Source organism: Mchenga conophoros, linkage group LG18 (assembly GCF_057382185.1).
Source record: "Mchenga conophoros isolate Kocher_MC1m ecotype Shallow Benthic linkage group LG18, M_conophoros_male_GT1.1, whole genome shotgun sequence".
NCBI lineage: Eukaryota > Metazoa > Chordata > Actinopteri > Cichliformes > Cichlidae > Mchenga > Mchenga conophoros.
In genome coordinates this window covers 10,997,328-11,012,491 of record NC_140543.1, presented here as the reverse complement: position 1 = coordinate 11,012,491, position 15,164 = coordinate 10,997,328, and the positions used below count along the sequence as shown (strand labels likewise).

The 15,164-nt window shown below is 38.6% G+C and overlaps 1 protein-coding gene across 1 annotated transcript in view; it reads left to right on the top strand.

Annotated features, from left to right (window-relative positions):
• The first annotated feature begins 2,099 nt into the window (after positions 1–2,099).
• Positions 2,100–15,164, top strand: part of pigk (phosphatidylinositol glycan anchor biosynthesis, class K) — a 36,895-nt gene continuing 23,830 nt past the window's right edge. Inside the window, exons 1-9 of the mRNA XM_085255019.1 lie at positions 2,100–2,260; positions 2,452–2,505; positions 2,609–2,700; positions 5,669–5,804; positions 6,626–6,737; positions 6,831–6,927; positions 9,356–9,473; positions 12,301–12,411; positions 13,940–14,112. Of these exons, the coding sequence (XP_085111145.1) occupies positions 2,195–2,260; positions 2,452–2,505; positions 2,609–2,700; positions 5,669–5,804; positions 6,626–6,737; positions 6,831–6,927; positions 9,356–9,473; positions 12,301–12,411; positions 13,940–14,112 (959 nt within the window). The 5' untranslated portion in view covers positions 2,100–2,194. The remainder of the gene's footprint in view (positions 2,261–2,451; positions 2,506–2,608; positions 2,701–5,668; positions 5,805–6,625; positions 6,738–6,830; positions 6,928–9,355; positions 9,474–12,300; positions 12,412–13,939; positions 14,113–15,164) is intronic.

Below are 15,164 nucleotides of genomic sequence, written 5' to 3'. Positions count from 1 at the left end.
AATGCTATATAAAAGATGAATTTACCACTTGCTAATGCCTTACTAATACCTTAACAATCCTTAATAGTGTGACATTATTATATTATTATATATATTATTATTACTTCTTCTGAAATGAGAGATATTTATTGACTCCAGAAAACTAAATGGATGGATCTATCCATTTTCCTTCCCTCATCCAATTAGGCTGCTGCAGTCTATTCCAGTGGGTGGGGTGGGGGGTGGTCTGATTTTCTTAATATTTCCATTACTTCCAGAGAATAAAACATGCAACATATCCCAATGCCCACTGAAATGTGTGTCAGTCTTTACTTCACATTTTTATTGCATTTGTAAATAGCTTTGTAAATAAATGACTTTAAAACTCCACATTCATACATACAAAGAAGCTCACTGGACTTTTGTAAAGACAACTTTGAAATTGTGGCATTATTGAATTGACTAACAGAGTGGAATAACCCGAACAACCTAACTCTAGGTGCAGCTAAATATAGCTGGATAATCTCTTAAATTGCTTGGGTTGGGTTGAAAAGTTCAGCAAAAGGTGGATTCCAGTGGACAGTCAGTCCAGCTTTTTTAGGCAACTCAGGAAGGAAGGTCACTTTGATTTCCTGGTTTGTTCCATAGGATTTGATTCTTAATGCCTCTAATCCTCTTGACCACAACGAACTTGTTTGTTATATCACATAACATGAGATTAGTTCAGTCACATCAATGCTTTAGAAAGCAATTATCATTCTAACTTGTGTGAAGGTCAAAAGCTTCATCCGACAACGGATCGGATTGATATATTGGAGCTACCATTTCATACCAGAATCAGTTACTGCAGCTTGAAAATAAAATGTTAATTTATGGACTGAAGTTGAGTATTGAGCAGATGTACGCTGCTGAGACCTGCTTTGTTAGAGCAGTTAACAAAGGACATTACCACGATGAGCTCCTAGCAGGCACACTACTCGAGGAAGCAGGTCAAAAAGTTGCAGAATCAGGAGACGTACCGAGGATTAAAGTGGCTGGCAGTCCTGCAAAGGCTCCCTGCAGTGTGTCAAAACTGATTTTGCTGCTGGTTTCCCAGAAAATCTTCTGTGTGCTGGGTTGTGAAGTTGCATTAGAATTGCATGGGAGATATGTAGCTCTATTTCACAATGGGCTCCTGGCCTCTTTGACTTCTTTAGCAGTAACACCACGAGACTTTTAATGTCTACTGCCTGTAATATACTTGTCACTTCTCATTACTGAGTCCCTGACCAATTAGCTAACAAGGGCAACTAAATATGAAGCTGTCAGCATCATTTGATGACTAGTTTGCTTTTCTTTCTCTCATCAGGGCACCAGTCATATCTGGCAGAATGATGATGATGTCAGGTGTACTGCAGCCTCTTGTACTTAAAATAAGCAGCCACACAAAGGGTTTTTTTTCTTGTATTTTTCTTTGGAATTAAAAATTGATGTCAATGAACACAAAACAGCAGACAAGAAAACAAACAAGGAAATAAAGAAACAGAGAACATGAGCTTAACGTATGGATGGCGACCCTCGAGGAGAAACTAACACAACTGCTGCAACTGATTAACTAATAAAGTTAAAAACATTTTAAATGTCTATAAATTTCTCCAATAAACCCCAGCTTTTTTTTTTTATACAGAAACATTGTTTTTTTTCTTCATTTACTTACATTAATTACTAGATCTAGAAAACGTTCATATGATGGTGACGAATTCCGTCATTTGAAGGAGGAAACCTAACATTAACCCGTGCGTGCAAGCATGACCCTTCAGTGTTATGGGAACAGGATTAACTTGAATTAGGTTAGTTATTCTAAAATAATAAGAAAGCAAGAGATTTAAGTTTTTATTTATATTAATGTTTTATTTTTCTTTCTCATAAACGTATTATGTTTGTGCTCTTCTTGTTATATGTTGTAAGTATGTTTTACTGCTGTGTTACACGAGCCTAGATATATTAGATATACAATGGATATGCACTTAAGTTGATCAGAAACAAATGACAATTAAACCTGCAGTCTCGAGAGAAAACTCAATTTGTTTTAAAACTGCTAACCCCCACCCCATTTTCTCCTTCTCATCTTCCACGTCAAAACCTTTATTTTGAAAATGTCTGCCACCGGAAACACTTGCTGAGTGGATCCACCGGTTTTCACTTCCTACATGTCCACTGCTAACAGAGCTGCACAATGAAAATACTAACTTTATTAGGATTATTTTCAGCATGCTTTTTAGCAAACAGCATCAACATCGAGGTGAGTTTATTATTTTCACGTAGCTCCGATTTTCCCTTCGGTTTGTTGCATTTTTAGGTAGAAACATCGTTGTCATGTTAGCCAGCCCTGCTGTCATGCTAGCTTTGTTGATGCTGAATATACTTGCTTATATGACCCCAAATCCCGATAAAACATAGATAATTATTCACCTTCTTTCGGTTATTTCACAGAATAGCGCAGGGCAGTTCTTCAGCAGTGGGCATACGAACAATTGGGCCGTTCTGGTGAGTGTTCTTTTATTTTTCAGGTTGAGTAAATGCTAATAGATGATGTTAGGAACAACAGAAGACATATATGTGCATCTTCTTCATTTGCCTTTATTAACAGGTGTGCACATCCAGATTCTGGTTCAACTACCGACATGTGGCAAATACTCTATCTGTGTACAGAAGTGTGAAGAGGCTGGGCATCCCTGACAGGTAATAATGATAACAATGATAACAACTTGATTTGTATAGCACCTTTTAAAACACACAGTTGCAAAGTGTTTCACAATCGGGATAAAACCACACATTTAAGGTAAGAATATAAGTTCCAGCACACAGACAAACAAACAAGCATATGGTGTTGCTATGGTCAAATATAATGGGAGAAATATTAGGGAAAACCAACTACTGATTCAGCCCATTTCATAGGCTGATGAAAACTTGTGTGGCTTCTAATATAAGAGCATGCTTAAGAGACCCTGTTCAGACAGTTGGAAGGACTGGCAATGAAAGGCTTTATATGTTGTTAATAATTTTAAAAAGCATTCTGCATTTCACTGGAATCCAATGAAGGGAAATAAGAATAGGGCTTATATGTAGGTGCCTGCTAGTTTTTAGAGGCAACCTAGCAGTTGTGTTCTGGGCTAAGGAGGAAATGCACATGAAAAGTGAGTTATCAAGGCATGTGAAAATAAAAGTGTGTATTGAAAGTTCAAAATTACTGGATAACAGTAAATGTTTCACTCACCTATGGTCACCAGCTGTGGGTACAAGCAGCAGAAATGGGCTTCCCCTGAATTGTGGCTAGCCTCTCCCTTAGAGATAGGGTGAGAGGTTCAGTCATCCAGGAAGGGCTCAGAGTAGAGCCGCTGCTCCTCCATATTGAAAGGAGCCAGTTGAGGTGGTTCGGCATCTGATAAGGATACCTCCTGGGTGAGGTGTTCGGGGCATGTCCCGCCGTGAGGAAGCTCCGGGGCAGACCCAGGACACGGTGGAGAGATTATATCCCTCGGCTGGCCTGGGAACGCCCTGGTGTTCCCCAGGGCAAGCTGGAGAAGGTGGCTGGGGAGAGGGAGCTCTGGGCCTCTCTGCTTAGGCTGCTGCCCCTGCTTCTCAGCCCCGGATAAGCGGAAGAAGATGGATGGATGGATCATAGTTAAAAAAAGAAAAAAAAAAACAAGACTGGATGAGCTTTGAAGTGTGATATGCAAATTTTAAATGCTCAAAATATTATCAGGGTTCTTACCAGATGATCTGTATTTATAACAAGAGAGCTGATGTAATAACTGACCTCTAGGGGTGGCTGTAGCTCAGGTGGCAGAGCAGGTCAGCCACTAATCAGAAGGTCGGTGGTTCGATCCCAGGCTGCCTCCTGGCTGCATGCCAAATATCCTTGGGCAAGATACTAACCCCATGTTTGCCTACTGGTGGTGGTCAGAGGGCCCGGTGGCGCCAGTGTCCGGCAGCCTCGCCTCTGTCAGTGCGCCCCAGGGCAGCTATGGCTACAATGTAGCTTGCCATCGCCAGTGTGTGAATGGGTGAATGACTGAATGTAGTGTGAAGCGCTTTGGGGTCCTTAGGGACTAGAAAAGCACTATACAAATGCAGGCCACTTACCATCTCTATACAGAAGTTTTTAGGGCGAACACGAGAATTTAAATTTTGCCAGGACTGAGATGAGGTATTTGAGGCCGAAAAGGCTATTGAGGTTGTTAAGCTTAGCCAAAAAGGACCATTGTGTATTATAAGCATAGAAATAGAAATTAGTTATCCTGGTCACTGTAGTATTAAAACGATTAATCAGGTTGTTGAGTCACACAATCATGTAAGGTGTAAAAATAAATTTCACTTATAATAGCAAAGACATTTAAAATTTGAGGAATTGAAACATATTTTGGTTCTATATGGTAGTTAATGAAATATTTTTGGATTTTAGACATTCTGAAGAGGTCAAGTTGATCAGTAGGTAAATTTATAATGGGGACCTTTCAATATTTTCATGCATGATGAAGAGAAACCAGTTTATTAGACATTATATTTTCCAGAGTAATCAGTGTTGAAAATATGTGACAGTTGCAGTCATTTGGAGATATTTTAAAGACTCAATAACATAAATAGTCTTTCGGCATAATAATTATTATTGCTGGATTTAACAAGATATAGCATATTATGCGGTTGCTTTCTGAAAGAAATATGTATTCTGACTATCAATTAATTAATCTTAGATGTAATTGAACAATCATTTTTAATTATCATTGTGTATTCAGTAGTTAAGGGAGAAATTTATTCATCCCAGCAGGTGAAGTGTTTTGTAAAAGTTGCTCAAAAATTTATTAAAAAGAGGTACAGTAGAAAGAGGAACTGTGTAACTGGACAGCTACTGCAATGAAGAAGCTCATGCTGTTAGTCTTTGGCTGAACCCCTGGCTAGCCAGAACATTGTTTAGAGGGTATGGGATATTTTACTGGACTTTCAGAAGAGTTTTGACATTGTCCTGCTCACTATTATTGCACATCGATTGTCCACGGCCACATCCGGGGCCGAAGCGGACTTCTGAATAAGTTTACTGAGTCTATGGTGCTGTCCATTGTTAGGCTTGGCTTTAGCTGAGAGCACCTCAGAACATGCTGTCCATTCTACAAGGTGCCTGTATTGTGTCAAAATGAATTGAGTGCTCAAAAGTTTTTCCACAGCCTACTTTGGTTTGTTGTTTGTTCTGGGGCCTTTCCCAGATGGAGAGCTGCGGTAAAATAAAACATCCAACGTGGAGAAAATGGCAAATACGTTTGACAAGGTCTGTTTTGTGTAGAAGGGCACCAGTGGCAACAGGATGAACAAGTGTGCATATACTAATAAGTTTTCATTTTATTTCGAGATAGTAAAGTTTCAGAAATCAGTCCTGGCTCTGGAGAGTTACACAGTACTTGTGGTGGTAGTGCTGGTTAGCGATTGACTGTATGATTGGTGGGAGCTCTTGATGTCCAAATGTCAAAAGTTTCAAAATATTCAACAGCTGGTCCAACTGTAAGATCAATAAACAAACTGATGCAATTTAATTTTCAGGCTAAATGCATTATCCTTCACAACATAACAGTTAACGTGTTTGATAGCAGCCATTGTCCTTTTACTTATTTCAATATCATCATATTAACTCTGTTTTTTCTCTTTTTTTAATCACCAGCCACATAGTTCTGATGCTGGCTGATGACATGGCTTGTAACCACAGAAATCCCAAACCTGCTACAGTGTTCAGTCACAAAAACATGGAGCTGAATGTGTATGGTGACGATGTGGAAGTGGACTATCGAGGTTATGAGGTCAGTTCAGGTGTTTACACCTCACCTTCATTCTGTGAATCAACACTTATGTTAGCCTTATGTGTATCAACAAGCCCTGAGTGATTTTTAAAGTCTAAATGCAAAAATTGGGTATTTTGAAGCCAGAAAAAGATGAATCGCTTGAGCATAATCACAAATGTTCATGACTGTTTGGCATAAATTGTAAATATTTTCCTACCCCAGACAGTTTGATTCTGCTCAGCTTGTTATATAAACATTTACTGTGATTTATGTGACAGTCTCACATGCTGTGTTTCACCTTCAGTGTTGCGTTAAATAACTTGAGGAGAAACGGATTATGTCCAAGGCAACATTTTTATTGACCAGGACATTTTATAATCTACACGTCTAAAATGGGGCCCAGCCGGTTTTTATTTATTTTTCTGATTATTATGGACTAAGGCGAGTTCGTTGTTTTTTGACGACTCACTCTGTTTTGTGCCTTTTTAAAAATACAATGACACTGTACTGCCCGTCTTTGTTTGCTGTCACACCACATTCATGTGCAACAAAAACCAATAATCATTAAAAACAGAGGAAAAAAAAACTCAGATAGGAGCTGATTATCAAATTTTAATTAAAGGATAAGTGGAGAAGATCAAAAATGTGGTCACTTACTGATCCTACCAATGACAATTTAAATATTACGAATTGACTTTTCATCACTAACTTTTCTTTTTACTGGCTTTTGTTTTGTATAGTTTCAATCTTTGAATAGTTTTATTTAACAACTAATTTACTACTTCCTGTCAGAGACATAGATGGAAAATGACCACAGGTTTGTACCGTGTGTGCCTTAGGTAACTGTGGAGAACTTCCTGCGAGTTTTGACTGGGCGCCTGCCTCCCAGCACACCACGCTCTAAACGCCTCCTTTCTGATGATCGAAGCAACATCCTCATATACCTGACAGGTACTTAAAGGGAAAAAATGTACCTATGAAGTTGAAGTAATTAAAGTTGAACAAAGTTGAATTAATTATTTTTAATCTGTGGTTGATTAACAGGCCACGGTGGGAATGGCTTTCTGAAGTTCCAGGACTCTGAGGAGATTAGTAATGTGGAACTGGCAGATGCTTTTGAGCAGATGTGGCAGAAAAGAAGGTAAATAAACTGAAAAGTGACTTCAAATAATCCCGTTTGTCAGGTCTACTTTACTTGTTTTTTCTTTGCCCTGCAGGGCATTTAGCTGTGCAGCATGCCAACAAGCATTTAACAGCACAAAACATCACAGCCTATGAGTATTATAACTTTATCAGGAGGTTCCCATTCTGTTGATTCTTTATAACAAGCAAAACAGATGATTATCAGAGGTGTGTTACGTTAAATTGATTCTCTTATCAAGGCTTTGTGTGTATCAAATGACTTCAGTGGTTGAAAGAGTGCTGTCAGTGCAGTGAAACTGTATACTCTCTATTCAGGCTTTTTTAAAAATAGCTTCAGCTCAGCTTGAAAGGTAGTGCTGGGCTTTCAATTGTCATTGGGAACATCAACTTGTAGCCTTGATAGTTCTTTTTTTCCTGCCTGTAAATTGTAGATTAAGTTTTATATGCAGTAGGAATACAGTAGTTAAATGAGGAGCTAAATGTGTGAATCTAAAGGGCTAACTTGAAGGCCATGAAACCATATATATATTTAAAAAATCTTTAAATTTCATTGTTTAAGTATTTTTCTTGCCTATTGTACATTCGTGATGGAAGCAAAAACTTGCAGGAAAATATTCACAGATAATAATTTTTAACTGGTTGAACCATCTATCCATGAGTTTTAACATTTAGCTGGGCCATATTTAGTGAGTAATTAATAAATCAATAGGAATTGTTATCAATCGGTCTGAAACTAACAATTTTTTATGTATAGCTGAAGCTGAAGCTGTTGGATGTCTAGTTTTGTTAGTAAAATAAACAACGACAAATCTAGGAACAATGATTCGCTAATGCGTGTGTGGCAGACACAAGGTTTCTAGGCCATATCTGGTCCTTTGCAAAGTTTAATCCAGCTAGCGTATCACTTCACATCCGTCCCCCTTCGTTGTGTCTGTATGCCACACAAAACAGACGGGCACACTGCAGCTGCAAAATAACAAGCTAGCTCACAGAAAATGGCACAGAATATAAAAGCTGACTCTGAAGGCATAAAGAGTGACCTGTGTATATTTGCATTGAGATGACTGCTGTTTTCAAAGAATGAAATTTGCTTTGCCTTGAATCTGCACATCAGCACAGAAACGGAGCCAAGGACGGTGAAAATGACTAAAGCATACTGTACAGTACGCTTTACTGTAGCTGGGTTTCTTCCAGCTAAATCTAGAGGTTTTACTTTTAACTTTGTGAAATTTCACATTTCAACCATTGGGTAAGATTTGTAGAAATATATGGAAAAATAAAATTACAGATTCAGTATTTTGATATATGTTTTAATGTTAAATGCTCCAAACCACTGTAATGAGAGTGCATTATAAACATTGCACTATTTGGCCTGGGCTTCACTTAAGCCAACTTGTACATGTGAAGACTATATTGGACTTGCATTTTCAGTTTAATTAAAGAATTTCAGTAAACTTGATCTCACCCTTAATGTGGTTCTCATTTCCCAGCGTGATGTCAAATTGAATTTGACACCCCTTGGCGAATGAATTAACTAAGGAATCATTTCAGGTGGAAATTTTATGAGTACAACTGGAGTAGAAAAAGAAACAAACTAATTGTTGAACTTAGTAAATAGATCGTATTGTCCCTTGTGGCCTTCATTATCTATTTTAACTTTATACTTTAGACCATGTGATCGTGTTCTATGTGGGATAAGCTAGGGATTACAAAGTGTTAGCACAGCATTCTCTGTATTAGTACTCTTGAAATTACCTTGAACTTGTCATGTTTTCCTAAATTCTTCTAAAAGTAGAGGCTGTTTTGTTCTGTAATTGGGGTTACTATTTAAGCCACTGCTTTGCTTAATTTGTAAATCACGAGATGGTAAATGAGCTTTCACCTTGCTGCTGGGGGTGCCTCTATTGTTGTCCAAACCCATTATCATCCACGGTGAGTGTCTGGGTTACAGTCAGGCTCCAGGCTACTGGATAAAAGCTCAGTGACGCCAGCTTTCATGCTGATGTGATAATTGCAGGGTTGAACTGCTAAATTACAGCCACCGAAGAGACCTCCCTTTATCATCCCCAAACCACCTCGATTAAGTCTACTGGATGTGACAGTCTCTACATGTTTGTCTAAACAGGGGAAAGAAGTTGTAGTGAAATGTAGTGTTTTGTAGGAAAGGAGGATGGAGGGAAGGGAAAGGAAGGGGGTGGTGGTTAAGCTGTGTGCATGGGAGTGTTAGCAGGACTGAATGGAGCTGTTGGTTTTTCTTGGTCACCATGGTAACTGCAATATGAAAGATGGTTAGAAGATTTGTGTGATATCTGTTTATTGGAACAAATGGATGAGTGTTATGCCAGCTGTGCATTCTCCCATCAGTTTTGTTTGAGAATGTGTATGATCCTCTGTTTGTTCGTGTGTGTGCGTGTGTTTGTCTCCAGGTACAACGAGCTGCTCTTCATCATTGACACCTGTCAAGGCGCCTCCATGTATGAAAGATTTTACTCTCCAAACATCATGGCTTTGGCCAGCAGTCAAGTTGGAGAAGACTCCCTGTCGGTGAGTTATCTTCCCTCACGTGGAAGATGAATTAAAAATCATCCATCAGCTTGTCAGATTCTCTAATAAGCAGTGTGATTTCATAGCACATTGCACTAGCTTGATTTCTGTGTTCATATGCTCTCACCCCCCTGCAACACCAGTCAGTGTTACTTGAAATAGTGTTGCACTTTTGAATTTTTATTCAAATGTCTTCTCTCTTTTAGCATTCAACCTAAGAAAGGTCTGCAAGAAATGTGACATGTTACAAGTTCTTCATCTCACTAATAATTATCAGAAACCTACTAGCTCTGCACTGCACTCAAATACAAGAACAATGCTGCTTCTTTTCCCCCCTCTTCTTCCACATTTTACACAACACTGACCTTTTGCTTGAGACGTATAGCTTAAAGTGCAAATCCCTCCACTGCATAATTTAGTTAGAAAAATCCTGAAAAGTCTTCAAGAGGCAGTGAGGGCAGGAGCTGAGGGGGGGGGAAACTTGCTCACTCTTTCTCTGCTTTGCACTGTTGATGGACCAATCTAAAACTGTGCTCAGTTGTGCGTTGTGTGTGTGTGTGTGTGTGTGTGTGTGTAAGTTACAGAACCACTGTAAAAACACTGAAATGGCCAAATAGGGGATTAGCAGAATATAACATAAACACTTATGAATAATGAGTCTTTTAATATCTAAAAATAAGCATTTTTCAAGGAAAGGGACTGTGATGAGGGGACATTTAAAAATATCAATTTTATGACATTAAATAGTGCCAAACTACATTTTATGTATGACCAACTGTTTTTAATGTTTACACTACTTTTGAAAAATACAATAAATACAAAGTTAAGACCAAACAAACAAACAACCAAAGAAGACCTTATTTATTTGCTGAACAGAACGTATTTACTGACATGGTTTATTGTGGCTATAAATATTTGTTTTTGGACTGTTCTAGAGAGCCTTCTGATTATAAAAGCCTTTTAGCTTCCTTCCCCTGCTCCAACTTTCTTCAGCTTGGCTCTGCTTTTCTAACAAACATATCGTTGCTCTATGGACTGTTTAAAATAGTCTGAGCTTTTTTATTTACAGGATTTGCTTGTACATTCAGCCCCTAATTTTAAAAAAAAACTTTGGCCATTTTAATATTGGCACGCACCACTGTAACAACATGTACATCACGGAAGAAGGAAAGCATCGTAAGTCTCCTTTGAGCAAGAATGAGGCAACGTAGGATTTTGAAATTAATACTGTAGGCCTCAACTGTAGGTAGGTATCGCGGCTGATACTAAAGTTCAAATCTCAGTGACGTTGACCGTAGGATTAGAAGCCGTACATCACGTTTTCTGTGAATCTTGTGAAAGCAATAACTCAAGAAGGAGTTCACCTAGGATTTTTAAATGGGCTTTAAAAATCTTAGACGAGTTCAAATCTCAGTCACCTTGACCTTAAGGTCAGAGGTCAAGTTTTCTGAAACTCTTGTGAATGCAAAAACTCAAGAATGGTGTAGGATTTTGAAATTGATATCATAGGTGTATCTACTACGATGCTGACGGGTGGCACTGGCAGGCACTATTATTTTTACATTATCAGCTAATGACTTCAAATTGTCAGCTGTACATAGCTAATACTATGCAAGCTTTCAAAGCAGCTATAATTGCTTTATATCACAGCGTTTTTAAATTTAAAATATCAAATGACTGAACAAAAAATATGAAACTAATATTTAATTTCATGATGAACTGAACCTAAAGATAAAGATGTATTTACAGCCTTGGATTGTGTGAGGGGATATTTACCTGATTCAGTGTTTAGCTTTGTGCTCCACAACGTTATTGATCTGCTTCACTTTTTCTGCTCTTATAGCAGCGTTTTGTCCAAAGCAGCTGCTTCCAGTGGAAAAGCTTAAAACAAACACACTCCTCTACCTGCTCCACACTGAAGAGCATACAGAGTAAGACACTAGTCTGTAAACATATCGGAGAATCAAGAAATATGAGAACCGGATATTTCCCTTAGGAGCCGTTAGAGACCACAGTGGAGCTTAAAAAAGCGTGAATATTGGATTTAAACAGGGGGTGATATGTCAGTGCTGTTTGCATTTTCCATTTTCACACCCCCAGGGGGTTGAAAACTCTTACTTCCTCCGTTATTGGAGATGGATTAATGGATGGATAGACAAAGCACTTAATTAATCCCAAAGAGAAACTGCATTGTTACAGAAATTATCCATCCATTTTCTAAACTACTTTTCCGGTTTGTTTTATTCAGGGTCACAGGGGACTGGAGCCCATCTGAGCTGTCACAGTGCAACAGCAAACACCTCAACCCCCCCAATGTTTTAGTTGTATAACTAACAATTAAATTAAAGGCTAAACTAAATATACTCTAAAATATATAACAAATATAAATAAAGGAGAAAAAAAATGTCTGTCTGCAATACAGCAGAAACTGAAACCTCTGTGTACTTTAAGATAATGAATATCACTCATGAAGCTATCCTGCTGCCACAAGTCTCTAATTCATTTCCTTTCACACACTTGTGCTGTGACAATCGTTGTTCAATTTCAATGCCAGGTGACACTTATCAGATTTTGATACTGTACAGATTTGCAACGGAAACTATAACTGACTAACTAAAGAAAAAGTTCCATAAATTGTTACTTGGGATGAATTTTATAATACAAATCTGTGAATGTTGGTGTGGATGTGTATTTTAAAAGACTGTAAGTGTTCATTGTGTAAAAGTGTAGAGGTTTGATTAATGAGCTAGAAGTAAAAATGCCACCACAGCGCCCATTCTAGCAACTATTCTTATCCTTTACATTTTTAAAATCTGTCTCATTCTAGCACCAGCCAGATTTGGCCATAGGAGTCCATTTGATGGATCGTTACACGTTCTACATGCTGGAGTTCCTTGAAGACATCCATCCTGCAAGCAAAACCAACATGAATGATCTGGTGAGCCTGTGTTAGCGTGTGTGTCCAGTATGGTCACAACTTCCTCATACCTGTTTGCAGGAAATCGCAATTTCCTGAACCACAAAATAAAATTCTTGTTATACTCTTTAAAATACGTTAGGGGTGTTAATGCAAATTTAAGTTTACAGTTGTGCTACTTCTACTTGAGTGACAGAAAGGAAGAGATTTTCTCTGGTGTCTCACATTTTGAACACCATCGTTTTATTTGTTATACATTCATTTGTAGTTACTGCAACAGAACATAACAAAAAAGGTATGCAGATTTTTATTAGATTGACTATTTTGAAAGTCAGCTTTTAAAAGGAAGGATGTGGCAATCAGCACTGCTGATACCTGAAGCAGTGTTTTTCTTGTACTGTCCTCTTCCTCTGTCTGTGGGCCAAAAGAAGTCAGATAAAAGTCACACAGGTCACACTTGAAACAGAATATCTGATACGGTGTTGCAGTCGTTGGCCTTTGACACATCAGGGTGGAAATGGTGAGTACATGTTGCTCTGGTCCATGACTCAGTCTCAGCAGCAACTCCTTTTTCATCTTTTAGCCTCGTGCGGCGATTCAGGCCACAAGGGCCACTCCTCATCTGCGTCACCCGGAGTTATGCTCAAAGCACCTCAGATCGTTACTCTGGCACTCTGTGTGTTTTGACACATGCTTATTATTTTTTCTTCCAATTTTTCTGTTTCTGTAGATTCTCTGTTGTGCCTTTTCAGGGAATTAAGGATCAATACTATGGATTTTCTGGATGAGCCCTCTGAGTTTTCGTTCTTGTTTTTTTCCCCCCCTGATCCAAGCTGCAAAGTCGTGCCATTTGCTGTACTTTTCAAGTCCTGTCTGGCTGAGGAAATAATGTTGACCTCAGTTATGTGATTTTTATATTCTTTTCAAGCGGAAAACAACACATTGATAAACTCACATAGGATTCATTCACAAGTGGTAACATAACAAGTGTGCTAAAAATTGTAATTGGCAAGGACATGCACAAATGTCAGGCACAGTGCCTCTAATCTGTTTCTCACGGTGTCACACCTCCCAGAGCAACAGCTCAATACTAGCTGCAACTGGAACTTGGAATTGGTGGTGCAAAAAGGAATAAATCTAGTATTGTGTCTTTGTGCAGAGCTGACCTGTACATGCAAGTTATGCTGCTGCTAAAGCTGTCATTGTCATGAGGCGAATATTTATATTTAGAGAGACATTGTTAGTTGTTTTTGTTCTATATAGTTTGAATAAACAGATATCTTCATATACATATCCAGAATCTGCATGCATAGGACACTGGGACACAAAGCTTGGTGGTTTCCATCTGCAGCCTGCTTGTATCCAGAGTGCCATCAACCAATTAGGAATTGTGTTATCTGTTGTCCAGAAAATTGTCGGTTTCCCTCAGCAACTGTCAGTGGACTAGCTGACTGGCTCCCAAATAGAGATCCAACGTGACAGAAACCACTAATTTAGAACAATGTTGAATATTCCTAATGTGAAATCTTTGCTGTCTCTGCCTCCACAGTTCAAAGTGTGTCCAAAGAGTCAGTGTGTGTCCACTCCAGGCCATCGTACTGACCTGTTCCTGAGAGATCCTGGAAGTGTTCTCATCACAGATTTCTTTGGTAGTGTCCGCAAAGTTGAGCTCACCATGGATGCCATCAACTTGACTGACCCCATCAAGCAGATGGAGGAGGAGTAAGTTTAATTTATTTGTTTTTTTGTTAATGGCAAAAGGTATGCATCAATCAAACTAGAATAAAAACAGGATGGCAACCTGCTAGAAACTAAAAATCAGTGGGTGCCTGGTGATTAACTTTGCATTTGGCAAAAAAGTAGCAGAGGTCTAGAATGCAACACACTCAACCTTTTGGTCTATGAGGTTCTGGCTGGGCAATTAATTAAAGTAATCTGTTAAGTAGTATAAGTTAATGTGACTTTGAATATGTAAATGGATACAGATTTGCGATTTCTTTTCAGCTATTTATGGTAGTTAATCACTGTATTATCTGACTGCATCTAATTTCCAACTTATTGCCGTTTTATCACCTTCTTGATGGACCGAGGTTGAGTGGTTGCAGACCTTGTCCCCCCTCTTTGAAACAATCATTTCAAAGGCAATGGCACTGCGAGTTCATTGCATGCAATTGCAATTATTTTGGCACCACTGTTTTCCCAAATGTGACTGTAGCATTAAAGATACTTGTGCAAAAATAAGTTGTTCACAAATTGTTTCCAGCTTTTCAAAATGAACTAAAGGTAACAACAGAAAGGGAGATTAAAGGTAGATATTAAAGGGATATGAAATGAAGTTGAACATGGGCTGGGCTGTACTTTCATGATGACATGAGGGGGGGCGACCCTTATAAAATACTCTCATTTAGGCCAGCCTCACTGCCAGCAGCCAAATTCATTTTGTGTTCAGTTTCCAACTAACCAGCCTTTGATTTCTGTTTAGTACACCTCCCATCAGTGATATTGATTCCTCTGCTAATGATGTGTTGATTGGCCTGTTTCTGGAAGATTAAAGCACTCAGTGGCTGTCACTATGACTACCATGTGGTGGTTTTAAGACCTGATTGTAAAGTTGACCAATGACATGTTTGTCTTGGGTAATGGTGCTGCTCATTTAGAACGCATTTACTGCTTTTATAATCAATAATGACACTGAAAACATTATTTCAGAGAGAAGCGGAGCTCATAATTGGGCATCTTCATTGTCAGCCTTCAGACTTAATCCAGTCTGTCTT